The sequence below is a fragment of the Callithrix jacchus genome, chromosome 5, assembly GCF_049354715.1.
Source record: "Callithrix jacchus isolate 240 chromosome 5, calJac240_pri, whole genome shotgun sequence".
Classification (NCBI taxonomy): Eukaryota; Metazoa; Chordata; class Mammalia; order Primates; family Cebidae; genus Callithrix; species Callithrix jacchus.
In genome coordinates, this window is record NC_133506.1 from 118,974,030 (window position 1) to 119,001,383 (window position 27,354).

General features: G+C 56.9%; 1 protein-coding gene across 11 annotated transcripts in view; it reads left to right on the forward strand.

The window, feature by feature from the left end:
* Positions 1-27,354, forward strand: part of ARHGAP23 (Rho GTPase activating protein 23) — a 101,029-nt gene that overhangs the window by 40,491 nt on the left and 33,184 nt on the right. For 8 of the 11 annotated variants that reach the window (XM_078374275.1, XM_035301393.3, XM_078374276.1 and 5 more), the window contains 13 exons: positions 2,775-2,936; positions 5,865-5,892; positions 7,534-7,629; positions 8,117-8,195; positions 8,327-8,381; positions 11,139-12,303; positions 16,432-16,587; positions 16,817-16,928; positions 17,150-17,207; positions 19,244-19,387; positions 24,233-24,550; positions 26,900-26,961; positions 27,216-27,346. In XM_078374275.1, coding sequence (XP_078230401.1) covers positions 2,775-2,936; positions 5,865-5,892; positions 7,534-7,629; positions 8,117-8,195; positions 8,327-8,381; positions 11,139-12,303; positions 16,432-16,587; positions 16,817-16,928; positions 17,150-17,207; positions 19,244-19,387; positions 24,233-24,550; positions 26,900-26,961; positions 27,216-27,346 — 2,566 coding nt within the window. Of the gene's footprint in view, positions 1-2,774; positions 2,937-5,864; positions 5,893-7,474; positions 7,630-8,116; positions 8,196-8,326; positions 8,382-9,952; positions 10,159-11,138; positions 12,304-16,431; positions 16,588-16,816; positions 16,929-17,149; positions 17,208-19,243; positions 19,388-24,232; positions 24,551-26,899; positions 26,962-27,215; positions 27,347-27,354 lie in introns of those variants that run through there. The other 3 variants (XM_078374278.1, XM_078374280.1, XM_035301398.3) reach the window with 3 other exon arrangements.

Sequence of the window (27,354 nt, forward strand, 5' to 3'; positions counted from 1 at the left end):
GGGACCTGTCCCAGCCACTTCTCATCACTGGGGCAGCTGGTGGCTTGAACCTTAATCCAGGACAGCAGCAAAACAATGGGCCCTGCAAACAGCCTCGGCTCTGAGCCTGAGTGGGGGAAAGGCAGGGGGGAGCCCACACTGGGGAAGAGCAGGGGCTTCTGGTAGGAGAGGGCAGTTGGTGGGGGGAGTCCCCAGACCCTCTTGGCTCCCTGATCACTTCCTTGCCAGCTCAGCAAAGATGGGAAATCCGGGGGATTTCAGACCTCAGCAGAATTCCCAGAGAATTTTCTCCTCTGGGATCCCCAGCCCCCAATGGGGGTGCAGGGCTCAGTGGGAGAGGCTAGGCTAAAGCTACAAGTAGAAGATGCTGGACTCCTCACCACCCCCTCCCTGTCAAAATCCCTGATGAGGCCTCCTGGACTGGGGGTCATCCAGCTTTTGCGTGGCTCCTGTCTGGTATGGGGCACTCACACCTCCTCTGGGTAGGTTTCCAGACTGTATAGGATTAGAACAGTCTAGAAAGGCCTGTCTCCTTTGCCTGGAGCTCCACTCAGCCTCTTCTATACTCCACCCGGCTCTGTCCCCTTGGGCTGTATGAAGCAGGCCTATTGCCTATTGTCTCTGTCACATTTTTCTTTAATCTTCTGAGATTGGAAGATCTAGCCTCTTCCCCAGGCCTGCTCGACAGCAGCCAGGCTCACCTGCGCAGAAATCCTCAGCGGAGGGCAGCTGTCTCCTTCCACTGGGTGTGTGGATGGGAGGGTGTATGGTCCGTGAGTGAACTTTTTAGCACAGGACATTTGAGTGGCAGATGTTTTTGAGGTTTCTCCCCAAAAACCCTAGAAGAGAACAAAAGGGGATGCTGACAGTGAACAGGGAGGTCCTCACTCCAGAGCTGATGGGCTTCTTCCCTCCACACCCAGCCCCTTGCCCTTTCTCCTGCCAGCTGATGGCTCCTGCCCGGGGTGCCGAGGAGGAGTTGAGGGGGGTAAGGAGTGTTGCTGATGGAGGCTTGGACTAGGGGCAACATAGAGGTTAGGCCATGTGATGTTACGGATTGAAGAGTCCTCAAGGAGGCCTCTTGGCTTTTCAAAGCCAGGCAGCCCCTCCCTCCCATCTTCCCCATTTGGCCTCTGTGAGCACGATGTATCCTCTATCCGACAGCCTCCTGTCACCCACTTTCCCTCTCTACATCCCAAAGGAAGCCCACTCTCGGCACTATCTGTTCTTCTTGCCCCAGAAACAGACCTGTGTTCCCCCTCCAAACTCTTGTCTTCAGACACCCTCTGCCATGCCATCTTGGAGAATCCCAAGAATTTCAGGTCTGACGGAAGGCTTATTGTCCCTGCTAACCCCCGTATTTTTTTTTTTTTTTTTTTTTTGAGACAGAGTCTTGCTCTGTTGTTCAGGCTGGAGTGCTGTGGCGCAGTCTGGGCTTACTGCAGCCCCTGCCTCCCGGGTTCAAGCGGTTCTCCTGCCTCAGCCTCCCGAGTAGCTGGGATTACAGGTGCTTGCCACCCATGCCTGGCTAATTTTTTTAATTTTTAGTGGAGACAGGGTTTCACTATGTTGGCCAGGCTGGTCTCGAACTTCTGATCTCATGATCCACCAGCCTTGGTCTTCCAAAGCCCTGGGATTAAATTACAGGCAAGAGCTGCTGCTGTAATTTTTTTTTTTTTTTTAAGACGGAGTCTTTTTTTTAGACAGAGTCTTGCTCTGCCACCCAAGCTAAAGTGCAGTGGTGTGATCTCAGCTTACTGCAACTTCCGCCTCCCAGGTTCAAGTGATTTTCCTGCCTCAGCCTCCTGAGTAGCTGGGGTTACAGGCGCATGCTACCACACCCGACTAATTTTTGTATTTTAGTAGAGATGGGGTTTCACCATGTTGGCCAGGCTGGTTTTAAACTCCTGTTCTCAGGTGATCAACCCGCCTTGGGATTACAGGCATGAGCCACTACACCCAGCTCCCACCCCTAGCCTTTCTGGTGAAGCAGCCAGGCCTCTGGGCTGGTCTCTCGAGTCTCAGGAAGTCTCTTCCGGTGTCTGATGTCCAGTCCATTCCCTCTTGGTTCTTGGTCCCCCACAAGTTCCTGCTATCGCTCTTGAAGGATGCCTGTGTGCTGGTCTGTCTGCACATGTGTGTATCTGCATGTCTGTGCATGTGCATGCTTCTCCTGTGTGTGCACTGTGTGTGCAGGACTCTGATTCTGTGCGACTCTGTGCATATCTATATGTCTACATAAGTGTGCACATGTGTACTCATTTGTGTGTGCATCTGTGTCTGCATGTTTCTACCTGCTTGTCTGTTTGTGGTTTATTCCATCTGCATGAGTGTATGTGGCTCTGTCTGTGTCTGCATAAGTGTGTGTGGGCGCATGTGTGTGTGTGAGATTGTGCATGAGTTAAGACAATGACAGGCACTTCCTGGGCAGGAAGGCTGTATAAGTAAGTGTCCTGCATGTAGTAGGCGCTCAGTGAACATTTGCTGAACTGAACTGAATGAACTCATGTCAGTGAGTTATTTTCCTGAAGGCAAAGACATGATGAGGAGACTGAGGGGAAAAGAAAGAAGGAAAAAGCTGTTGGGTTCGTTGATGAGGGTGGGAGAGGAAGGAAGGGGTGAGGAGGAGGTCAGGGGCAGGAGGGTGCCTGGCAACCCTAGGGCAACAGACCCCTTCCAGTGCCCCTCCGGTCCTCTGGGCTGCAGGAGGCAGTACAAACAGCCAGAAGTGTCAGCCACACAGGCGCTCAGCCTTGCCTCCCTGTCTCCCACAGCTGCCACTGGGCCCAAGAGATGGGTGCTCTCCTAGGCGCCCCTTCCCCTGGCAGGGGCCGAGGACACTGCTGCTGCACAAAAATCCCCAGGACGGCTTTGGCTTCACCCTGCGCCACTTCATCGTGTACCCGCCTGAGTCGGCTGTGCACTGCAGCCTGAAGGTATGCCCTGGCCTGCTCTGGGGAAGCTTGCATGGGGGAGGGGAGACTCTTCTGTGCCAGTCCCCTTCATGGTCCTTTGACTCTCTCAGGGAAGTGGTCCTTCCTGGGGTCCAGCCTGGCTCCCTTCTGCTGTGGCCTGGGGAGGAGGACTGCAGGGAGGCAGTGCCAACTTGGCTGGGTCATTTGCACTGCGTGATGGCGGACAGACACTCTCATCACTGTGGCCTGGGTGTTCTCAGGAGACAGGGGTGGCTGGTGCAGGGCAAGGACCCTGCAGTTGCCCAGCCAGGATGCTCCCTTCACACCCCCAGATGCTTGTCTCTGGCAGGTGAACGGCCATCTTGGGAGCTCCTCAGACCTCTGGTCTACTGGCTGCTTCTGAGCTGGGGGACTGCACCTCTCCTCCCCAGCATGAGCTCTCAGGGCGTAGCACATCTGTGGGAGCCTGCCCAGCACGCCCCCAGCCCCCCTGGCCACAGCTCAGTGTGCTGGAAAGAGAACACAGGAGCCTGGAGTTCCAGTCCTGGGACAACGCCTCACTCTTGTGAATTTGGGGTCGCCTCCCCATTTCTGGGCTCCATTTCTCCTACTGGAACCTGAGGACATTTATCAACTTGACCCCTGAGAGTTTTTCCTACCCCAATGTAAACGTTGAGTTCTCTGAGTGCAGGAACCAGAGGTCCTGACAACAATCCAAGGCTGTGAGCTAGGGGGAGGGGCCCCTGACAGCAAAGCAGCAGTGTGGGAAGGAGACAGAGGAGACCCCAGGGAGCAGTCAGAGCTCCCCACTAGGGCTCTGCTTGGTCTCCACTTCTTTTCTTTTCTATTTTTTTTTTTTTGAGGCAGAGTCTTGCTCTGTCTCCCAGGGTGGAGTGCAGTGTTGCAATCTCAGCTCACCACAACCTCTGCCTCCCAGGTTCAAGTGATTCTCCTATCTCAGCCTCCGGAGTAGCGGGGACTACAGGCATGGGCTACCATGCCTGGCTAATTTTTCTATTTTTAGTAGAGATGTGGTTTCACTATGTTGGCCAGGCTGGTCTTGAACTCCTGGCCTTGTGATCCGCCCACCTCAGCCTCCCAAAGTGATGGGATTACAAGCGTGAGCCACCTCACCCCACCTTCTTTTCCAGCAGGGGAGGACACCCTGATTTTGGAGTCAGTGAACCCCCATCCACTTTCCCTAGGGCTGGGATCTGCCTGCACTGCTACTGGGGGACTCTCCCTTGGTCCCACCTATCAGAGAACCAAACAGGGAACTTCCCTGTCTGTGTCCTTGTGCTCACCTGTCTCTCCGTGTGCAGCATGTGCTGGGCATGAACATGCATGTATGTATCTCTGTATGTGCACATGTAGTGTCTGCACATTCACGTTATATGTATGCGTAACTGTTCAGCTGTCACATGCATGCTGGGACTGCTGCAACTCCTGCACGACTGTTCTCATTGGCTACAGCTGTGCTTAAGAACATAAGTGGGGGTTGATGGTGTATAGAGGTGGACAGACCCCCTCCTTCATGCCCAAGGACACCAGCCCCTTAGTTCTCTGAAACCCTCAGTACTTCTTTCACTTCTTCCCTAGAATGGCCCTCCTTCTGGCCCCTTGCACCTTCTCCCAGGGGACCCTGCTGAGGGGTGACAGCATAGGGTCTAGGCCAGGTGGGGTGCTGGAAGACCTGGGGAGGGGCAAGCCAGGACAGGTTGCGTCTCCTTTCCAGAACCTGCCCAGGGCTGGGAGGGGCCTTTGGCCCGGAGGCAGGAGGAGGCTGTGTTCTCCTGTCCTAGATGCTGCCGCCTGGGAGCTCTCAGGGAGCTCAGCTGTCCAAGTGCATTCATCTGCTTCTGCCACCCGCTCACTGTGCTGTCAGCCCATATCAGCTGGAGTGCACCCCACACAGGAGGACGGGGGCCGAGTGCTTGCTCCCCAGAAGAACCCAGTGGCCTTTCTGTGGCCACCCTGTCCTCCCTGGGGTGCCACAGAGGCCTGGGTTCCAGCCCTGACTCTGCCACTGAGTCTCTGGGTGGCGTTGAACACAGCATGCCCTGTAAACTACACAATGGGTACATCTGTGGAGAGGGTTACAAGAGAGGACACCGAAGGTCCCATCCAGTGCTAAATCGCCACATCCAGCTGGCTTAGCCTGTCCCTCTGACCTCCTTTCTCATTCCTCCCCAAGTCCAGCACCTTCCCCAACCTACCAGGGTGATCCCAGAGGCCCCCCAGTGGGTCCCCTTGACACCCTGCACCCGGCTGCTGGAATCCTCTCCCCTGACTGGTGTTTTCACCTCCCCTTTCTCCCACAGAAGAACTTTCACTGGCTCCCTCTTTCTGTCCTGTAAGCCTGAGTGCTTTAGCCTGAGCTCTGTCACTTGCTGGTGTTGACTTTCTGCTTTAACTCAGCAATTCAGCTGTCCGTGTGCTGTGAGCGCTTATCCCTGCCAGCCAGCGCCTGCACGCTCCACCTCCTACATCCACCATGCCTTCTCCCTGCCACCGTTGGATGCCTCAGAGTCCCCTCCCGCCGAGGAGGACTCTAATCAGGCCTCTCCTTGGTGTTCCCTGGAGCTGATAGCCATAGTTTGCACTTGTCATGTGCCTATCTGTAACTGCCCAGGTCTTCTGTGTGTGCGAGCCTGTGTGGTGCCTCTTCCATTGGACTGGGACCTCCCCCAGGAGGGGTCTTGGGTCACCTGTTGGACTGGGGGTTCCCCGATGGTTAGGGTGCGGGGTGGTGGAAGTATATGGTTACTGGGGAACTTTGCCTGGGACTTGGTGTCCTGCTGACACCCTTCCTGCACCTTCCTCTGCTGGGCTACTTGGGAGGAGATAAGGGGCGGCAGGAACCTGAAGGGCCCTGCCCACTGGAGCTGGGCCACCCGTGGCTGCTGAGGGCTGGACTGAGGCCCACACCCACCCCTCTGTTCCCTGCAGGAGGAAGAGAATGGAGGCCGCGGAGGAGGTAAGGGCGGACTGGTGGGCTCGGGGCCTGCGCAGGGACTTACCTTGCTTCTCCCTGTCTCCCCCAAGTCTGCCTGTCCTTTTCTGTGCCCCTCCCTTGACTCCTGTTGCTGCCTTTTCTCTTGTCTGTGCCCCTGGCCTGACTTCCCCTGGTGCCTCTTCCTCACTCTCTCTGTCCTCCCGCTTTCTTTTCTCACACTTGTCTCCCTTGGGCCTGTTTCCTTCACAGAAGTTCACTGAGCTTGGCACACTGTGGGCCGCACGCTGTGGGTGGTACACTGGGGTGCCGATGTCTGCCACCCGGCCCCTGCCGTCAAGCTGCTCCCAGCCCAGAGCAAGGCATGGCAGTGCTGCAGGGCCTGGGGGCTGGTGGTGGGAGCACTGAGCAAGGGCTCTCCTTGGAGGTGGAGACAGTGGGGTCTTGATGAGAGTCAGGACCACCAGCATACCACTGTCATGTGCACCACGTAGTGCCCATACCTCACACACAGGTATACATGGCACACAAGGTCCACAAGGTCTTTCTCTCCTATGAGGTGAGCCTGACTCCCCTTGGTGTGGCCCTTGCTCCCCAGGCCCCCTGGGTATTCCAGATAGAGCTCCTTCTCCGGCAGTCTTTCACTCTGCCACTGCGGCTTCTGCTGGGCAGCCGTAGGACACTCCTGTGTCCCCATCCAGAGGCCGAGCTGGGCGAGGGGCCAGCTGGCCTAGAGCAGGCCCATTTCTCTATTAGCCTAGAGTTAGCAGCACTTAGGAGCAAAGAAACTTTGTTGGGGTGCAGTGTGATTTGTGCCCATCCTAGGGGTCTTGGACCTCTGCTTAGATCTCCTGAGCCTGGGGAAGGGAGGAGGTGGGGGATGTGAGTGTTGCATGTCTTGCTGGGTCTGCAGGAGTGGGCATCCCTGCGTGGAGGGCGTCTGTCCCTGCACTGTGTCTTCGGAACTGTTAGGGCCTCTTGTATGGCACCCTTTCCTCTGTCTTGTGAGTTGTGTGTGCACGTGTGTGAGAATCTGCCTTGGGAACTGGACAGTGAGCTCTGGAAGGACAAGGGCTGTGCCTGTTCTTTATTCTTTTTGAGATGGAGTTTCACTCTGTTGCCCAGGCTGGAGTGCAATGGCACGGTCCTGGTTCCCCACAACCTCCACCTCACAGGGTCAAGTGATTCTCCTGCCTCAGACTCCTGAGCAGCTGGGATTACAGGCACCCACCACCACACCCAGCTAATTTTTGTATTTTTAGTAGAGATGGGGTTTCACCATGTTGACCAGGCTAGTCTGGAACTCCTGACCTCTGGTGATCCGCCCACCTCGGCCTCCCAAAGTGCTGGGATTACAGGTGTGAGCCACCGCACCCGGCCTGTTCATCCTTTTTAGTGTAGCTTTTAGCACATGAAGAGGACACAGGAGGTATTTACGGAGTGACTCTGTGTCCCCGCAGATTTTCCTTCTCCCAAGTCTGTGTCTTCCTGCCAGGTTCTGTGCCTCCATGGCCTACCCAGTGCCCCCGTGGATGTGTGGGCCTGGGCATGTTTGTGACCGGGTGAGCGCGATCATTCTCTGAGTGTGTGTCCCCTGTGTGTGTAGCTGTGCATGGCTGTGACCTTCAGCGGCCACCCCCAACTAACCTGGCTGATGCCCACCAGGACCCTCCCCCCGGCACCGCCTGGAGCCCATGGACACCATCTTTGTCAAGAATGTGAAGGAAGATGGCCCTGCCCACAGGGCGGGGCTTCGCACAGGTGAGCTGTCCCAGTTACCTGGGCTCTATTTTCTTTTTTTTTTTTTGAGGCTAAGTCTCCCTCTTGTTGCCCCAGTTGGAGTGCAATGGCACGATCTTGGCTCACTCCAACCTCCGCCTCCCAGGTTCAAGTGATTCTCCTGCCTTAGCCTCCCAAATAGTTGGGACTACAGGCACCCACCACCACGCCCAGCTAATTTTTGTATTTTTTAGTAGAGATGGGGTTTTGCTGTGTTGGTCAGGTTGGTCTTGAACTCCTGACCTCAGGTGATCCACCCACCTCGGCTCCCAAAGTGCTGGGATTACAGGTGTGAGCCAGTGTGCCTGGCCTGGGCTCTACTTTTCTACCTTCTGTCTAAGATGGGATTCTGGGATCCAGGTGCTAGGGAGGTCCCTGTCCCCACACTGTTATCCATGCCTGGTACTGGGGTTCTCAGATGGGGCCTCTGATGCACCTTGGTCACCACTCATGTGCTCCTTGTCCCCAGGAGACCGGCTGGTAAAGGTGAATGGGGAAAGCGTCATTGGGAAGACCTACTCTCAGGTCATAGCTCTGATCCAGAATAGGTGAGTGCTCTTGGCCCCTCATCCCATATTATCTTCCCGCCCCTTTGCCCTGGGGATGCTGTGGAGACCAGGATCCCTTCCTCTTGGACCCTGTTCCCTGGCCCAGCCTGACACTCTGCCTGTTTCTGTAGTGATGACACTCTGGAGCTGTCTATCATGCCGAAGGACGAGGACATCCTCCAGCTGGTGAGTCCCGCCCCCACAGCCTGAGAGGAGACCCCTGAGCTCTGGGGCAGCAGCGGCTCCCTCAGGAGGCAGAGAAGGAAGTGTCAGGAGGGTGCTGGCTGACACTGCCCAATTGGGGATGCCAGGCCCAACCCTGGGCTGGAGCTGGTTGTTGCTTCATTCAGAGCTGCTCTGTGCTGGGGGAGTGGGAGACCTGGCCTTGGCAGGCAGGATTCCTGCCAGGGTATCTGGAAGGAGGGTGACCGAGCAGGATCTGCCAGCCTGGCACGTTCTTATCAGCTCCTAGGAGACATGCCTGTTCCCCACACCCGCTCCCTGCCAGGCCCTGAGTGAAGGTGTCTCTGGTGGGTGCGTCCACGCAGACAACGAGCACACATCAAACACTGCCCAGCACACCCCACCCCACCCCGCTGTCCTGTGCACCACGCAGTAGCCAAGCAGCACACAGGTACACAGCACACAGCACAACCTCTATCCAGCACAAAGCACAGCACAGCACACACACGGCACCAGCACGTGCCACAAACAGACAGCCACACCGGCATCCACTGCCACCGTTCACCCACACAGCGAAGTGCACCACAGCACACACCCACAAACACTAAAACATGTCGATACACTCAGCAGCCGCTTGGCTCCCACAGTACAAACAGCGCAGTACCTCGCACACTCGGAATCTTCGCCTCCTCATCTGTACACCCACAATGCGCAATCACAGCACGCACTCCCGCAAACACTGGCGTGCTCCTGCCCCACCTCCGCACATGCGCCCACCTGTGTCACAGGAAATTTATTCAGTCCGAACCTCAGCATACCTAGAAGACAGCGTCCAGCCTGACACACAGAGAGCGAGGCCCAGACAATGCATGAAGCACTCCCTGTGCTCCCAGGTGTACCCTTCCACACACATGCGCGCACTCATGGTGCCTGACTGTGCTGAGAGCCCCGGGCAGTCCTCTCTGCCCGGTGCCCACCTCCCTGTTCTCATGGGTCCCAGCCAGATGGTGGCTTGCTTGCCCAAGGTCACTGTCCCCGGGGAGGCCCTCAGAGCCTCTGTGCTGGCTTCTGCCCTGGACGCACTCTTGTAATCACTGTAATCACAGTGCCATGCCTGGCACGATGCCTCTCTGGAAACCTCCACCCCTGACCTCGATTGTCCCCTTGTTCTTCCTGGGGAGAGGGAGGAAGGAAGTGGGGCTCAGAGATGGACTGCTCACCCCAAGTCTCAAGGCCTGTACAGCTCCCCCAGGCTGAGGTGAGGCCAGCTGTGGGGGAGTGACAGGGTGGGACCCTGGGGTGTCCCCCACTCTCTCCAGCTGCCAGGGGCAAGGAGTAGGAAGAGCAGCAACTTCCAGTTCTGCTGCCCAGGTTGGGGTGGGCTGGTAGCCCCAGATGTCAGCATCTGGGGACCTCCACTGGCCCCTGCATCTCCGCCAGCCAGAGGGTGGGGCCCAGGCATTCCTGTGGTTGGGAGCCAAGGCTGGAGGCCAATCGGGCCTCGGCAGCTGCTGACGCCACCACCGACGCGGCAAGGCCCTCCACACCCATCCTCCCTCCCTCCTCCTCCCGCCAGCCAGCCAGCCGGGAGAGCGGGGTGGGAGCAAGGGGGAGCCGCAGTGAGGGCAGACAGAAGGGACCAGAGGCCCCAGCCAGGGTGGCACAGTGGTCAGTGGGGGGGTTAGCCAGAGCTGGGGGTGGGCGGAGGCGGGCAGGGATGCTGCCGCCGCCGTGAAGATGCCGGGAGCCTGGAGAGACGGTGGGATGGCAGGAGGGAGAGGTATGTGTGTGCCGGCCCCTGTGCCAGCCGGAGGGGGCTGAGTGCGGGGGTGCGGCTTAGCTTGTCTTCATCACATGATGTTTGTGCCTGGGACTGGAGGTGTAGTTATTTGTGTGTGTCTCATTGTGTTTGTGTGTATGTCTCTGGGTGTGTATCTTCCAGTGTCTCCTCGTAGTGTGGTGTGCGTGTGTTTGGTTTCACCCACCCACCCTTTGGTTCTTCGCCCTGAGTTAGGCTCCTGGGCAGCTCAGCAAGGGCCAGGCTGAGCCTGGGCCACAAGGCCGCTGCCCCTGGGAGCCACCTCCTTTTTTGGCTGGGCCTGGGCGCTGGCCCTGTCACTCCTTAGCAATGCAGCGTCAGCCTCAGCTCCCAGTGCCAAATTCCAGGCCCAGGGGTGGCAGAAGGTGGCTCAGGCCCCTCCTTCAAGCCTGGAGGAGGTGGGCAAGCTCCTCCTCACCCCAGTGGCTCAGGAGCCATCCCCCAGCTCCCCATCCCAGGGATGGAGGGACAGCTGGGCTCTGCCAGCTTCCGCCCCACCCGGACACACCCCTAGCCGGCTTTCTTCTCTCATCTGCCACCTTGACTGGTCTCTGTGGGGTTTCCCGGCTCCACCCGAGGAGCTGTGGGCATTGGTAGACATAAGGGGGCAGGGAGGCGGTGGAGGCCAGGATGGGGCAGGACCCCAGGAGACAGATGCTGGAATGTTTTTGGCTAAGGAAGTCCTTGTCATAGTCCTAGAGAAATCCCACTTTTGCTGGAGTTTGCCTGTGTCTCAAAGGCTTCTTGCTTTTCTTTGTCCTCTGCCTGGACATATGCTCTGCTGTCCCCTGTTTCCCCTTACCTTCCCCTGCCTTCTCCCCCCACCGATTGGTCCTCTCCCTTCAGTCCCCTCCTGGACTCCTGTATCTTCTTGGGCTGCCGTGCCCCTGCCCCGTGGGACCTGTCTGGCCCTGCTCACCTGCTTCTGTGTCTCTGGCTAGGCCTACTCCCAGGATGCCTACCTGAAGGGGAACGAGCCGTATTCTGGAGAGGCCCGCAGCATCCCGGAGCCACCCCCAATCTGCTACCCCCGAAAGACCTACGCTGCTCCGGCCCGGGTCTCCACCCGGGCCACTATGGTGCCTGAGCCCACCTCAGCACTGCCCAGTGACTCCCGGAGTCCTGCTGCCTGGAGTGACCCGAGGCTCTGTGTGCCACCCTCTGCCCGTGCCCACCTGGACAACTCCTCCTTGGGGATGAGCCAGCCCTGCCCCAGCCCTGGTGCCTTCCCCCACCTCGCCTCGGAGCCCCGGACGCCCTGTGCCTTCCCGGAGCCTGGCAGCCGGGTCCCCCCAAGCAGACTGGAGTGCCAGCAGGCCTTGTCACACTGGCTGTCAAACCAGGTACCCCGCAGGGCGGGGGAGAGACGGTGCCCAGCCATGGCTCCCCCGGCCCGCAGCGCCTCCCAGGACCGGTTGGAGGAGGTGGCCGCCCCCCGCCCATGGCCCTGCTCCACCTCCCAGGATGCCTTGAGCCAGCTGGGCCAGGAGGGCTGGCACCGAGCTCGCTCAGATGACTACTTGAGCCGGGCCACCCGTTCCGCTGAGGCACTGGGACCAGGGGCACTGGTGTCACCCCGCTTTGAGCGGTGTGGCTGGGCTTCCCAGCGTGCATCTGCCCGCACCCCTGCCTGTCCAACTCGGGACCTGCCAGGGCCCCAGGCCCCACCCCCACCTGGGCTGCAGGGCCTGGACGACCTTGGGTACATTGGCTACCGGAGCTACAGCCCATCATTCCAGCGCCGGACTGGCCTCCTGCACGCACTCTCCTTCCGGGACTCACCCTTTGGGGGGCTACCTACCTTCAACCTGGCCCAGTCCCCTACACCGTTCCCACCAGAGGCTTCTGAGCCACCCAGGGTTGTCCGGCCGGAACCCAGCACCCGGTCCCTGGAACCTCCTGCGGAGGATCGCCGCGATGAGGTAGTCCTGAGGCAGAAGCCCCCGACGGGCCGAAAGGTTCAGCTGACCCCCGCAAGGCAAATGAACCTTGGATTTGGTGACCAGTCCCCAGAGCCAGAGGCCAGTGGGCGAGGGGAACGCCTGGGCAGGAAGGTGGCTGCTTTGGCTGCCACTGAAGACTCTCTGGCTTCCATCCCCTTTATCGGTGAGTGATGGTGCATGTGGCTGTCCTGGGAGATGTAGCTGTCTGTGTCCTGCTGTCCCCATCTGCCTGTTCACCTTGGGCAAGACTCTGGGCTGGGTGCTGGTGGGATCACCTTGTTTCTTTGTCCATTCATTTGTCTGCCCGTCCATCCATCTATTCTTCCATTTTTCTGTCATCCTTTTTTCCATTCTACCTCACATTCATTTATCCTTCCAGCATCTTTCCATACATGCTTTCTTTTTTCCCTTCCTCTCTCCATCCCTCCATCCATCCATCCATCCATCCCTCCCTCCATTCATCCATCATCTATTCTTCCTTTCTTCTTTCCTTCCTCTCTCCCTCCTTTGTTCATTCATTTGTTCTATCCTTTCTTCCACCCATTAATTCAACTTTGATCCCTTCTACTCTTCCTTCCATCCTCCCATTCTTCCTCCATCTTCCCATTCTTCATCCTCCCATTCTTCCTTCATTCTCCCATTCTTCCTCCATCCTCCCATTCTTCCTCCATTCTCCCATTCTTCCTCCATCCTCCCATTCTTCCTCCATCCTCCCATTCTTCATCCTCCCATTCTTCCCTCCACCCTCCCATTCTTCCTCCATCCTCCCATTCTTCATCCTCCCATTCTTCCTCCATCCTCCCCTTCTTCATCCTCCCATTCTTCCTCCATCCTCCCATTCTTCCTCCATCCTCCCATTCTTCCTCCATCCTCCCATTCTTCCTCCATCCTCCCATTCTTCATCCTCCCATTCTTCCCTCCACCCTCCCATTCTTCCTCCATCCTCCCATTCTTCCTCCATCCTCCCATTCTTCATCCTCCCATTCTTCCTCCATCCTCCCCTTCTTCATCCTCCCATTCTTCCTCCATCCTCCCATTCTTCCTCCATCCTCCCATTCTTCCTCCATCCTCCCATTCTTCCTCCATTCTCCCATTCTTCATCCTCCCATTCTTCCTCCATTCTCCCATTCTTCATCCTCCCATTCTTCCTCCATCCTCACATTCTTCATCCTCCCATTCTTCCTCCATCCTCCCATTCTTCCCTCCATCCTCCCATTCTTCCTCCATCCTCACATTCTTCATCCCATTCTTCCTCCATCCTCCCATTCTTCATCCTCCCATTCTTCCTCCATCCTCACATTCTTCATCCTCCCATTCTTCCTCCATCCTCCCATTCTTCCCTCCATCCTCCCATTCTTCCTCCATCCTCACATTCTTCATCCCATTCTTCCTCCATCCTCCCATTCTTCATCCTCCCATTCTTTCTCCATCCTCCCATTCTTCATCCTCCCATTCTTCCTCCATCCTCACATTCTTCATCCTCCCATTCTTCCTCCATCCTCCCATTCTTCCCTCCATCCTCACATTCTTCATCCTCTCATTCTTCCTCCATCCTCCCATTCTTCCCTCATCCTCCCATTCTTCCTCCATCCTCACATTCTTTCCTCCATCCTCCCATTCTTCCCTCATCCTCCCATTCTTCCTCCATCCTCACATTCTTTCCTCCATCCTCCCATTCTTCCCTCCATCCTCCCATCCTTCCCTCCATCTTCCCATTCTTCCTTCCATCCTCCCATTCTTTCCTCCATCCTCCCATTCTTCCCTCCATCTTCCCATTCTTCCCTCCATCCTACCATTCTTCCCTCCATCCTCCCATTCTTCCTCCATCCTCCCATTCTTCCCTCCATCCTCCCATTCTTCCTTCCATCCTCCCATTCTTCCCTTCATCCTCCCATTCTTCCCTCCATCCTCCCATTCTTCCCTCCATCCTCTCATTCTTCCTTCATCCTCCCATTCTTCTTCCATCCTCCCATTATTCATTCTCCCATTCTTTCCTCCATCCTCCTATTCTTCTTCCATCCTCCCATTCTTCTCTCCATCCTCCCATTCTTCCCTCCATCCTCCCATTCTTCCTTCCATCCTCCCATTCTTCCTCCATCCTCTCATTCTTCCTTCATCCTCCCATTCTTCTTCCATCCTCCCATTCTTCCCTACATCCTCTCATTCTTCCTTCCATCCTCCCATTCTTCCCTCCATCCTTCTATTCTTCCCTCCATTCTCCCATTCTTCCCTCCATCCTCCCATTCTTCCCTCCATCTTCCCATTATTCCCTCCACCCTCTCATTCTTCCCTCCATCCTCCCATTCTTTCTCTCTCCTCCCATTCTTCCCTCCATCCTCCCATTCTTCCCTCCATCCTCCCATTCTTTCCTCCATCCTCCCATTCTTCCCTCCATCTTCCCATTCTCCCCTCCATCCTCCCATTCTTCCTCCATCCTCCCATTCTTCCTTCCTTCCTCTTTGTATCTTTCCTCTTTGTCCCTTCCATCCACCCTCCATCCACTCAGCAGACATTTGCGTCAGGCCCTCTGTGTGGCTGCACACTCTCCTGGACTGGAGAGTCCAGCAGGAGTGATGGACAGCCAGGGACAGCCCGTTGGGATGGGCGTGTAGTGGGACAGGGAGCTGGAGGTGAGGGCTCGGAGAAGGGCTACAGTGAGAATCTTGGAGGAAGGACATTTGTGCTAAGCTTGGAAGGATGAGTTCATCAGGGGAAGAATGTTCAAGGAGAGGGAATAAAATGTGCAAAGACTCTGAAGCAAGAGAGGCAGGAACCCCATCTGGGTGTGAGAATCCCTCCAGGTCCAAGGGTCTCATCAGTCACTGGGGTTGGCTCTTGAGAGCAGAAGGAACGGTTGGGCGCGGTGGCTCACGCCTGTAATCCCAGCACTTTGGGAGGCCGAGGCGAGTGGATCACGAGGTCAATAGATAGAGACCATCCTGGTCAACATGGTGAAACCCCGTCTCTACTAAAAATACAAAAACTTAGCTGGGCATGGTGGCGTGTGCCTGTAATCGCAGCTACTCAGGAAGCTGAGGCAGGAAAATTGCCTGATCCCAGGAGGCGGAGGTTGTGGTGAGCCAAGATCGTGCCATTGCACTCCAGCCTGGGTAACAAGAGTGAAACTTCATCTCAAAAAAAAAAAAAAAAGAGAGCAGAGGGAACCCTCCAAGGCTCGCCTTGCCTTAGACTGGATGTGGGAGAGGGAGAGGCAAGAGAGTAGAGAGGCTGGGTGATGCCCAGGCTTCTGGCCGGGCTGGGGGTGGTGCCTCACCCGGTGTTGGGAGTGAGAGGGGGAGAAGGTTCAGGGCTGTTGACTGTGAGGTGCCCAGGAGGGAGCAGGATAGATAGGGAGTGGGGGGGGGCTTCGGGGGAAGAGCAAGATGCAAGGTAATGGTGAGGGATGGTGGGAGCTGGGAGGTGAGCTCACCCTGGGACAGCCTAGCAGACAGTGAGAGGGAGGAAGCCTGCGGCAGGGGAAGACACGGGCCTGGCTCCCCTAGACAGCCTTTGGTGGAGCAGAGACGCAGCCCCATCTGTTAGTAAGGAAGGCTCTAGGCTGTGGCCAGGAGAGGCAGTCTCTTCTTCCAGAGTGCACTGTCTGAGGGGGGATATAGTCTCTGCCCTGGAGGAGCCCCAGCTGATGGGGGAGCCCCTATCCTTAGAAAACTCTCAATCTCAGCTGGGCACTGTGGCTCCGCCTATAATCCCAGCACTTTGGGAGGCTGAGGCAAGTGGATCACTAGGTCAAGAGATCGAGACCATCCTGGTCAACATGGTGAAACCCGTCTCTACTAAAAATACAAAAAAATTAGCTGGGCATGGTGGTGCTTGCCTGTAGTCCCAGCTGCTCGGGAGGCTGAGGTAGGAGAATTGCTTGAACCCAGGAGGTGGCGGTTGTGGTGAACCGAGATCGTGCCATTGCACTCCAGCCTGGGTAATAAGAGCAAAACTCCATCTCAAAAAAAAAAAACAATAAAAAGAAAGCTCTCAATCTGATGGGGGAGACACCATCCCTGCCCTCAGGAGGCTCCCAGTCTGATGGAGGAATATTGGCTCTGCCCTCAGGAGCCTGGTCTAAGGAGGGTGGTTCAGCCTCACTCCTGAGGGGAGGCATTCCGTGGCCACAGTCTGGACAGGGGCCAGTCACGCTTGACAGTGGGCTTGTTGCTAGCGGAACTCTTTGGGATGTGTCTGAACCTGGAAGCGAGAGGCATGGGGGATGGTAAGGCTGGGGTGGGGAAGGTGGGCTCTCTGCCTGCTTCACACCTCTCTCCTTCCATGTGCACAGATGAGCCCACCAGCCCCAGCATTGACCTCCAAGCCAAGCACGTCCCTGCCTCTGCTGTGGTCTCCAGTGCCATGAACTCGGCCCCCGTCCTGGGCACCAGCCCATCCTCCCCAACCTTCACCTTCACCCTGGGACGCCATTACTCGCAGGACTGCAGTGAGCGCTCCCCATGCCCCAGCCTCACCCTCTCCCCTGGTGCCCCATCCCAGGGATCTCTGTTGGGCTTGTTGCCTGATGTCTGCCCTCTTCCTCTGGTTTCTGCTCTTCCTGGGGCCCCTTGGGAGAGTCACCTCCTGCCCCTGCCCAGAAAGGAGGGCTCTGGGAAGCCCCCAACCTGCTGCCCCGCTGAACCTGACCCTGAGGCCTGATGTGGGCGGCTTTGCAGGCAGCATCAAGGCTGGCCGCCGCTCCTCCTACCTGCTGGCCATCACCACGGAGCGCTCCAAGTCCTGCGATGATGGGCTCAACACCTTCCGGGACGAGGGTCGGGTTCTGCGGTGAGGCCCTGTCTGGACGTGGGGTGGGGTGGAGTGGGGTGGCCACAGGCGCGCTGGCTGGCTGCTCTGGGGTGGGGCTTTTGGCCCTAGGGTCCTCTATGCACGGGACAGTGTGCCACCCCTGCTGGAAGGCCTGTGGGCCTTGGGGTTTGGTGGGTGACAAGATGGTGAGGTCCCAGCTGTGCCGCCCACATCCCTCACCCTCGGCCCTTGCTTTCCAGGCGCCTGCCAAACCGTGTCCCCAGCCTGCGGATGCTCCGGAGCTTCTTCACGGACGGGGTGAGCGGCAAGTGTGTGTGTATGTGCGTGCTGTGTGGGAGCGAGGGTGTGGAAGCAGGAGGGAGGGTGCTGGGAGCGAGGGTGTCGGGGAGGTGGACAGGGTGAGCAGCATGTGTGAGTGTGCATGCAGGAGAGAAGGCATCAGAGGAGAGGGTGTCATCAGGAGAGAGGGTGCTGGGGAGATGGGCCATAACCTCGGCGTGGGGGTTTCTGCTCCAGCTGCTGCCTTCCCCCTCCTCCCTGCACCCCTCACCCTCGTGTCCACTGCAGGACCCGCCCTCCTGTGTGGGTCCCGGCATCCTTACATGACACCTCTTGGCCCTACCCAGGGCCTTTGGGCTTAGCATCTCCTGCCTGGACTGGCTCTTTCCAGGCCCACCCCTCATGGCCACATGACCCACTTCACTTTCTTCACGGTTTTTAGGTCTTCCCTGAAATTCCAGCCTCCGCTTCTGACATTTCACACCTCCCTTCGCTACTCCGTTTTCCTACTCAGCACACCTCATGCACAATTGCTGTTTCCCTGCCTGGCTCCCCAGCTAGACTAGAAGCTCCCCAAGCTTATATTCGGGGCTTCATTAGTTTCTTTCACTACCCTCAGTCAATACGTGCATTGTGTCTTGTCTTCAGGGGACGAGGGGGCTGGGGTGGAAATGGAAAGGTGGCCGGGACACAGGTTGAGATTGGTGGACAGGTGGAGTTCCCAGCCTCAGGTCCTGGGGAGGCTGAATCAGGCCTGTGACAGCTCCGGCTGGTTTTTGTTGTTGTTGTTTGTTTGTTTGTTTATTTTGAGATGGAGTCTCACTCTGTTGCCCAGGCTGGAGTGCAGTGGTGCAATCTTGGCTCACTGCAACCTCTGCCGCCCAGATTCAAGTGATTCTCCTGCCTCAGCCTCCCGAGTAGCTGCGATTACAGGCATGTGCCTCCATGCCGGCTAATTTTTGTATTTTTAGTAGAGATGGGGTTTCACCATGTTGGACAAGCTGGTCTCAAATTCTTGACCTCAGGTGATCCACCTACCTCAGCCTCCCAAAGGGCTGGGATTACAGGTATGAGCCATCACACCTGGACATATTGTTTTTTAAATCATATATATTTTTTTCGTGTGTGTGTGTGTGTGTGTGTGTGTGTGTTTTGAAATGGAGTCTCACTCTATTGCCCAGGCTAAAGTGCCGTGGCATGATCTCAGCTCACCAAAACCTTCACTTCCTGGGTTCAAGGGATTCTTGTGCCTTAGCCTCCTGAGTAGCTGGGATTACAGGCATACGCCACCACACCTTGCTAATTTTTGTATTTTTAGTAGAGATGGGGTTTCACCATGTTGGCCAGGCTGGTCTTGAACTCCTGACCTCAAGTGATCCGCCTGCCTCTGCCTCCCAGAGTGCTGGGATTACAGGCGTGAGCCACTGTGCCTGGCCTTCCCCACCCTGCTTGGATGTTTTTGATTATAGATGGACTGGAAAAGCCATCTTGATGTCAAGCCCTCTGTCTCCTGGGTTGGTTGAACGCCTCAATGATGCTGGCACCTGGCTCATTCCTTCCTTATCACTTCCTCTGCTTACTTAACTTTCCCTTGACTTGTGCCCTCTGCGGCTGGAGTCCTGCTGACATGGTCACTTCCTCTGTTTAACTCCTTGTGGACATGACTACCTGCTCCACTCATTCAGCATTGTCGGTGTTCCCACTTCCTCTGTTTATTTAACTCCTTGCTGACATGGTCATTTCCTTCGTTTCCTTAATTCTTCTAAGTCTGTAAAGTTTCAGGAGGCTCCGGACGGGCTCCTCTTGTGTGGTGAGGCCTGTGGTCTCAGGGCTGGCCATAGCCTTTCCTCCTTCTGGCTTCTCCTTTATGGATGTCTCATGACCTCAACACAAGTGGTCCAGAGAGGACAGGCAACGCCCATGAGGTCACACAGCACATCAGGGCGTAGCACAGACATACGCCAGGCCTGTGTGGCCTCGAGTGGTACATGGGGTTCCTGAGATGCTGGCATTGTGGGAGCCACCCTAAACTGCCCTCTGTTGTGTCCCTGCAGTCCTTGGATAGCTGGGGCACCTCTGAAGATGCTGACGCTCCTTCTAAGCGACACTCAACCTCTGACCTCTCAGATGCGACCTTCAGTGATATCAGGAGAGAAGGCTGGTTGTATTATAAGCAGATCCTCACCAAGAAGGGGAAGGTAAGATGGGTTGAGGAATGAGGGGGAAGCTGGCTCCAGCAGAACCCTCCAGCTTCTCCTAGACCCATCCTGACAGACTCTGCAGCCAGAGAGAGTTTGCAGTGTAGGTTGCAGCATGAAGGATGGAGGTTGGATGCTAGGAAGAATTTCCTGGCAGGGGGATTTAAAGAACTTATGTAAAAGAAGTTAACAAGAAAGGTGGATTTTGCTGTGGGACAGATCTGATTAAGTTGTGCTTGGAGTTCTGGTGAAACCATCCCACAAGGACCCTGGCTTGACAGGCCACCCTGAAGATGGCCACCGGGGCTCCTGGAAAACGAGGAGCAAGGCAAGGGTGATTTCCAGAGGAGAGCTGAGGCCCAAGAGGAAGGCAGGCAGGCCAGCAAAGAACGCAGTGTTCATCCTAAGGGCAACCAAAAGCTCTCGGGCTCGAGGGCTCTTCCCTAGGGAGTTACAGCTTTCAAATATCCATTTGGCTCCCTGGGAGCGAGTTAGGGAGGGGCCACACTGGAGGCAAGAAGACCTGTTAGGAGCCACCATGGAGATCAGGTGAGAGGCGAAGGGGGCTTGGACCTGGAAGCTTTGGGGAGTAGGTGGGGAGGGTCTGGAAGGGAACCAGCAGGTCTGGGAGGGAACCTCTGACAGAAGGGCAGGGCTCGGATCCATGGGGTGCAAACCCTGCCCGGGCTGCGCTGTGGGCTGGAGAAGTGGGAGGAGAGACCACTGCCTTCCCTCCCCGAGGTTAGGATGAACCTGGGTTTCACTCCGACTGCCTCACCTGTCATGAGAGCCTGTCTGACTCACCTGGCCGTGACTCAGTGTCCTCGTCTGTAAATGGAGCTAACAGTAATCCCTCACTCATAAATCTATTACTAAGGATTAAATGCAGGGATCTAAGCAAAGGTGTTACCTGGTGCCCTGCACTTGGCACTGCTTTATTCTGCTTACTGCCATTTGTTTTCTTTTCTTGAGACAGAGTCTCACTCTGTTGCCCAGGCTGGAGTGCAGTGGCATGACCTTGGCTCACTACAACCTCCGCCTCCTGAGTTCAAGCAATTCTCTGCCTCAGCCTCCTGAGTAGCTGGGATTACAGGCACATGCCACTACACTTGGCTAATTTTTGTAGTTTTAGTAGAGACCAGGTTTCACCATGTTGGCCAGGCTGGTCTCGAACTCCTGACCTCAAGTGATCTGCCTGCCTCAGCCTCCCAAAGTGCTGGAATTACAGGCATAAGCCACCGTGCCCGGCCCTGTCCAGGGTTTTAAATGTGGGCTGGGCATGCTAGGAGACTGGGGTTGTGTCTGTGACAGGAGGAGGCAGTGTCATTGCCATTGTCCAAGTGAGTGAGGCTGGGCGCCCTGACCAAGGGGGTGGTATGGGGCCAGGTGGAGTGGACCCTTTAGAGAGAGTTTCCAGGAGAAGGTGGGGAGGGGCTTGCCAGCAGCTGGGAGGTACAGGAGGCAGAGGAGGAGGTGGTGGTGGCAAGGTTCCTGGATTCCTGGCTGGGGCTGAGGGAGGGTGGTGGGTGGTGGGACTCCTGGGCTATGGCATGCTGGAGGAGCAGGTTTGGGGACAGGAAGCCAAGGGGTTCCACTGGGGCTATGTGAAGTCTGAGGGCTCTGGACAGACCCCAGTGGAGGTGTTCTGGGGACAGGCTCTGAGGGCGTGGTACTAGAGGGAGGACTCCCTGGGGACCGCCTTTGTCTGTCAGCACCAAGAGTCATGTGTGCTTCTGCGTGGAGCTTGAAGGAAGAAAGCAAGAGACCCAGCTGAGCCTTGAGAGAAGTGTGGGGGGCAGGGGAGGTTAATAGAGACTGAAAAGAGCCAGCAAGTTGGCAGCGACACATGGGGTAGGAGCCATGAGGCAGGGAGGGGCCAGCCATGTGCACAGTGTGAGTAGGGCCGCATGTGGACCAGCGATTCCAGTCTAATGTGTGAGCTGCGTAAGGGTCCTCTTGAGAGCGGCTGGTTCCCCCTGCCAGGGAGCCTGACCCTCAGCTCCTGGGGGCCCTGAGCCCAGTTCAGGGGCAGGAGCTGGCCCCTTCCTGCTCACTGGCCAGTTCTGGAGGACAGGGCCTACACTCCCTTGCTGCCCAAAACCTGATGCCGCTTCTTCCCTGGGTGCCGTGGCCTGGGCATTAGAGGAGGGTCTTCAAGTCAGCCTGAGGCTGTTGGTCCACCCAGGCTGTGGGCACCCTTTCCGTGCTCCTCCCAGCTCCAGCCTGTCAGAGACACGGGCTGTCAGGCAGAGGAGGGAGAGGGACAATGACTTGTCCCAGAAGCCTCAGCCCCAGCATGGGAGCTGCATGTGGCCTTAGTGACCAACTCCCTCACTCATTTACCAGCCAGAGACACTGAGGCCTGAGAGTGTGGGTGATTTGTCCCGGGTCATCCCGCTGGTTTAGTCTCAGAGAAGTGCCCTTGTCACCACCTCACCATAACATTAAAATTCCCCTGGAGGGCCCTGCTGTCTCCTACTCTCAATATCCCTGTCCCTATGCAGAAGTTCTGTGATGAGCAGGGCTCACAGCACAGGAGCCACACGATGTGAGGCCACATGTGGGCTATGCCCACCTGCCAGCCCCAGGGTCTCCTTGTCTGGCTTGTTCGGAGGGCCGAGGCCTGTGCTGGGTGTGGGGCGGTGGGTGGGCCACCAGCCAGCGGAGAGGAGCCCTTGGTCTGATGGGAGATGGAGCTCCTACCCTCAGGGTGCTCCAAGAATCATTAATTCATCTATTCAGCAAATATTGATGAATCCCTGCATGCAGCCCTAGGTCCCGGGATATGGAAATGAGCAGCCGGACAAGCTCCCCTGTCAGGACAGCCTGAGGCTGCAGTAAGCTCTTGGAAGGGATCGGGCTGATTGGAAGCAGGAGCTGCATTGAGGGAAAAATATGGTCAGACAAGGCCTCTCCGCGGAGGTGATGTTGACGCTGGAGCTCAGATCTGAAGGGAAAGAAGGAAGCAGCCACTTATAGAAGTGAGGGAGGGCGCTTAGGCAGAAGGAACAGCAATCGGAGAGGCCCTGAGAATGGAAAGGCGTGGCTCGCTCACCTGCAAGCCCCCTGGCTTGACAGTGAGAAAGGCGTGGGGATCTGTTGGAGAGAGGCAGGGGCAGACCACAGGAGACCTTAGATTTGACTCTGAGGGTGATAGGATCTCAGGAGGGGATCCTGAGTGGGGGAGAGATGTGATCTTTTCATCCTAACACGCTCGCTGCAGCTGCTGGCTGGGGATGCTTGTAGGAGTGAGAGTAGAGACTGGGAAGGTCTGGGCATCCTCCAGGCAAGAGGCATTGATGGCGAGAACCCGGTGGTAGTAGGAAAGATACAGACAGGATGTTTTGGAGGCAGAACAGTTGAGACTTCCTCATGGATGGGATGTCAAGGGTGAGGAAAAGGGAGGAGTCAAGGCCAGCTCTCAGGTTTCTGGGCAATTGGGTGGGTGGACTGAGCTGGAAAAGATGGGGGTAGAGGGTGGAGAACGGGTTTGATGTTAAGAAATCACATGGCCTGACAAGTATTGTGCAAAGCGCCCATGTGACCTGCACATGAAGACACTGAGCAGAGTGGGGTCCCGGGCTGGGGCTGGAGACACTGGGCCAAGGACTGGCCATCAGCAGATGGACCTGGTTTAAAGGCACGGCACAGATGACATCCCTGAGGGAGGTGTGCAGGGAGAGGAGAGGAGAGTCAGGACAAAGTTCTGGAGTTCCACCTTCTTTAGGGCAGGGTCTCTTACTCTCAGCTCTGCTGGCATTTTTGGGCCAGGTAATTCGTTGTTGGGGGAGGCTGTCCTGTGCAATGTTGGTCAGCATCCCCCAGATGCCACAGCACACTCTCCAGCTCCCTCCACACAAATGTCCCCTAGGGACGAGCCTCCTGGCTGTTTACAGGTGTAGAGGGTGAGGGAGGGGCAGGAGAAAAGACTAGGGAAGGAGCCAGTGGGATTAGGAAGAAAGCTGGGAACACGGGGTCTCAGCTGCAGAGACAGGGTCTGGAGAGGGAAGGAGGGGCCGGCTGTGTTAGATGCCGATGAGTGGTTAAGGCAAGAGGGAGAAGGGGCTGGGCGAGGTGGCTCACGCCTGTAATCCTAGCAATTTGGGAGGCTGAGGCGGGGGAATCACAAGGTCAGGATTTCGAGACCAGCCTGGCCAACATGGTGAAACCCCATCTCTACTAAAAATACAAAAATTAGTTGGGTGTGGTGGTGCGCGCCTGTAAATCTCAGCTACTCGAGAGGCTGAGGCAGGAGAATTGCTTGAACCTGGGAGGCGGAGGTTGCAGTGAGCTGAGATCGTGCCATTGCACTCCAGCCTGGGCGACAGAACTAGACTACATCTAAAAAGAAAGGAAAAAAAAAAAAAACAGCCAAGGGGGAGAAGCAGCCACTGGCTTTGGCCACATGGTCGTTCTGGGTGTCCCTGAGAGTCGCTTCTGAGCAAGTGGAGTCGGGTTCTGAGCAGTTTTGCTGGGGTGGGGGCAGCATGGGGAGGGGCGTGGGCTGGGAGTGGCTTCCCAAGGATTTCATGTACAGAGGGCCATGCTGGGTGTCTGGGCATTGCCATCACCCGGTGAGTGTTGATGCTGATGTTTAGAGGGGAGAGGGCTGGGGTGTGCTGGGGTGCTTGAGGATGATGGGTAGGGGTGTCCAGCAGGTGAGGAGCTGAGAGAGCATTGGTGGGCTGTGGGCAGGAGGCTGCCCAGGTCCGAGTGGAGCAGGGGGCTCCTAGTAGGCAGTGTGGGGCCCGTCCCCTGGCTGTCCTCTCTCTGCTACTCTGAGGGCGGTGGGCAGGACTGGCTTCTCACCACTCCCGTCTCCCCCAACCCCGTGTCTCCCTGCAGAAAGCGGGCAGCGGCCTGCGCCAGTGGAAGCGGGTGTACGCCGCGCTGCGGGCGCGCTCGCTCTCGCTGAGCAAGGAGCGGCGGGAGCCCGGGCCGGCGGCGGCGGGGGCTGCGGCGGCCGGCGCAGGTGAGGACGAGGCGGCGCCAGTCTGCATCGGCTCCTGCCTCGTGGACATCTCCTACAGCGAGACCAAGAGGAGGCACGTGTTCCGGCTGACCACCGCTGACTTCTGTGAATATCTCTTTCAGGCTGAGGACCGGGATGACATGCTGGGCTGGATCAGAGCGATCCGGGAGAACAGCAGGGCCGAGGGCGAGGTGAGGGCCTGGCCCGCCTGGCAGCCACGGAGGGCGGGCAGGGTGGCCTCTCACCGGCTGTGGGCCTGGGATGACCGCTCTGAGCCTCACTTCCCTCTGCTAGAAAGGGGGGCTGACAGGAGTACACCTCTCGATTGTGTCCCCCGAGGGTTTGGGGTAAGGAGGGTGCGTGGGCAGGGCTCACAGAGGACCTGGGGTCCTCAGGTCCGGGGACTGGCAGTCACCATCTTGACCTTAGTGATGACAAGGATTATTATGACCGGTGTCAGGGTCACTTTGGGCAGACTTTGGCATGGAGGGGTCAGCTCCAGGCCAGTCCCAGCTTTTCGCAGGAGGTGAAGAAGGCAGGGGCCTCCTAAGGAGTGTGTTAGGCCATGAGTGCCCCCGCTCCAGAACTGCAGGGAGCTGGCCTGTCTGCAGGGGGATGAGCACATTGACCTACCTCCTGAGGAGGCCGAGAGGCTTGGCTTAGGCCACAGGTTGGCAGGGGTGGAGCCAAGGGCTTCTGCAGGGATTTTGGGAGAATTTTTATTTTTTTGAGATGGAGTTTCACTGTTGTTGCCCAAGCTGGAGTACAATGGCACAATCTCGGCACACCAAAACCTCCACCTCCCAGGTTCAAGCAGTTCTCCTGCCTCAGACTTCCAAGCAGCTGGGATTAGAGGCATGCGCCACCACGCCCGGCTAATTTTGTATTTTTAGTAGAGACGGTGTTTCTCCATGTTGGTCATGCTGGTCTCGAATTCCCGACCTCAGGTGATCTGCCCACCTTGGCTTCCCAAAGTGCTGGGATTACAGGTGTGAGCCACTGAGCCCAGCGAGAATTTTTTTATTTTTTGAAACGGAGTTTTGCTCTTGTTGCCCAGGCTGGAATGCAATGGCATGATCTTGGTTCACCACAACCTCTGTCTCCTGGGTTCAGCCTCCCGAGTAACTGGAATTACAGGCACCCACCACCATACCTGGCTAGAATTATTATTACTATTATTATTATTTATTATTATTTTTTAATTGAGACGGAGTTTCGCTCTTGTTACCCAGGCTGGAGTGCAATGGCACGATCTCGGCTCACTGCAACCTCCGCCTCCTGGGTTCAGGCAATTCTCCTGCCTCAGCCTCCTGAGTAGCTGGGATTACAGGCATGCGCCACCATGCCCAGCTAATTTTTTGTATTTTTAGTAGAGACGGGGTTTCACCATGTTGACCAGGATGGTCTCGATCTCTTGACCTTGTGATCCACCCACCTCGGCCTCCCAAAGTGCTGGGATTACAGGTGTGAGCCACCGCGCCTGGCCTATTACTATTATTATTTTTTTAATTTAACTTTAATTTTTATTTATTTATTTTTTGAGACGGAGTTTCACTCTTGTTACCCAGGCTGGAGTGCAATGGCACGATCTTGGCTCACGGCAACCTCTGCCTTCTGGGTTCAAGCAATTATCCTGCCTCAGCCTCCTGAGTAGCTGGGACTACAGGCGCACACCACCATGCCCAGCTAATTTTTGTATTTTTAGTAGAGACGGGGCTTCACCTTGTTGACCAGGATGGTCTCGATATACTGACCTCGTGATCCACCTGCCTCGGCCTCCCAAAGTGCGGGGATTATAGGTGTGAGCCACCGCGCCCAGCCTATTTTTAATGGCACCTCTTACAGTCAGCTGTACCTGCACCCCAGGGTCCTGGGTGGGATTCCTCCCCATTCACTCCTTTGGCCAGGAACCTGCAGAGAAGTGCCTTGAGACACCCACACAAAGCCATGTGGGTGTCCCGGGCCTGGGGTCTCTGCCAAGAGGGCAGGGGGCCTGGGCCTGCTCTGGACATGGGAGGGGCGCTGGTGCAAGGCCTCTCACTGAGGACACATCCTCTTACTGACCAGGCTCTGCTCTCCCTGGAATGGCTTTCCCCACTGCAGGGAGGAAGGCACCTATTGGGCCCTCCTCTGGGGTCCTGGCTTATCTGCCCCCAACAAGGTGTGATTGGGGGGGTCCCAAGCCACTGTCACTAAGGCAGTAGCAGCCTCTCCTGGGGCCCCTCCTCCGTACCTGCTCAGCGTCTGCTAGGACGGTGGCAAGTGCTACCTGGGTGATTCTGCACCCAACCCCGAACCTGCCCTGTTAGCCCCCCATGTTTATTATCAAGGAGACTGAGGCTCAGAGAATCTTAAGAGGCTTCCCCAAGGCCCCACAGCTGGTGAGAGGGTGGGGGGAAGTCTGGGCCTGGTCTTTCTCACTCCAGGGTCTGGCTGTCCACCTTGCAGGTGGACAAGAGGGGAGTCAGGGCCCGGAATAAGTCCTGGGGTGGGCTGGCTGTGGGCACTGACGTGGTCCATTCTTTCCTCTCCTGATCTAGGACCCCGGCTGTGCCAACCAAGCTCTGATCAGCAAGAAGCTTAATGATTATCGCAAAGTGAGGTGAGGCCCAGCCTTCGTTGAACTGTCCCCTCTGTGGGGGTGGCGGTGTGGCTCTAGGCAAAGGATGTTCTCCTGACCCACCTCCAGGGCCACCCTCTGCTGGAGGAAGGGGCATTCAGGGTCTCTGGCTGCAGTCAGGCATGGAGGTGTTGCCACAGGATGGAGGGGAGGTCCTAAGCAGCAGGAGGCCAGGGTGGGTGGCCTGCTGGGCCACCCCCAATGAAGACCTCTCCTCTCCCGCTTTTCCTACACAGCCATAGCTCTGGGCCCAAAGCTGATTCCTCCCCGAAAGGCTCTCGAGGCCTGGGGGGCCTCAAGTCTGAGTTCCTCAAGCAGAGTGCAGCACGTGGCTTCAGGACTCAGGACCTGCCCGCAGGGAGCAAGGGTAGGAAG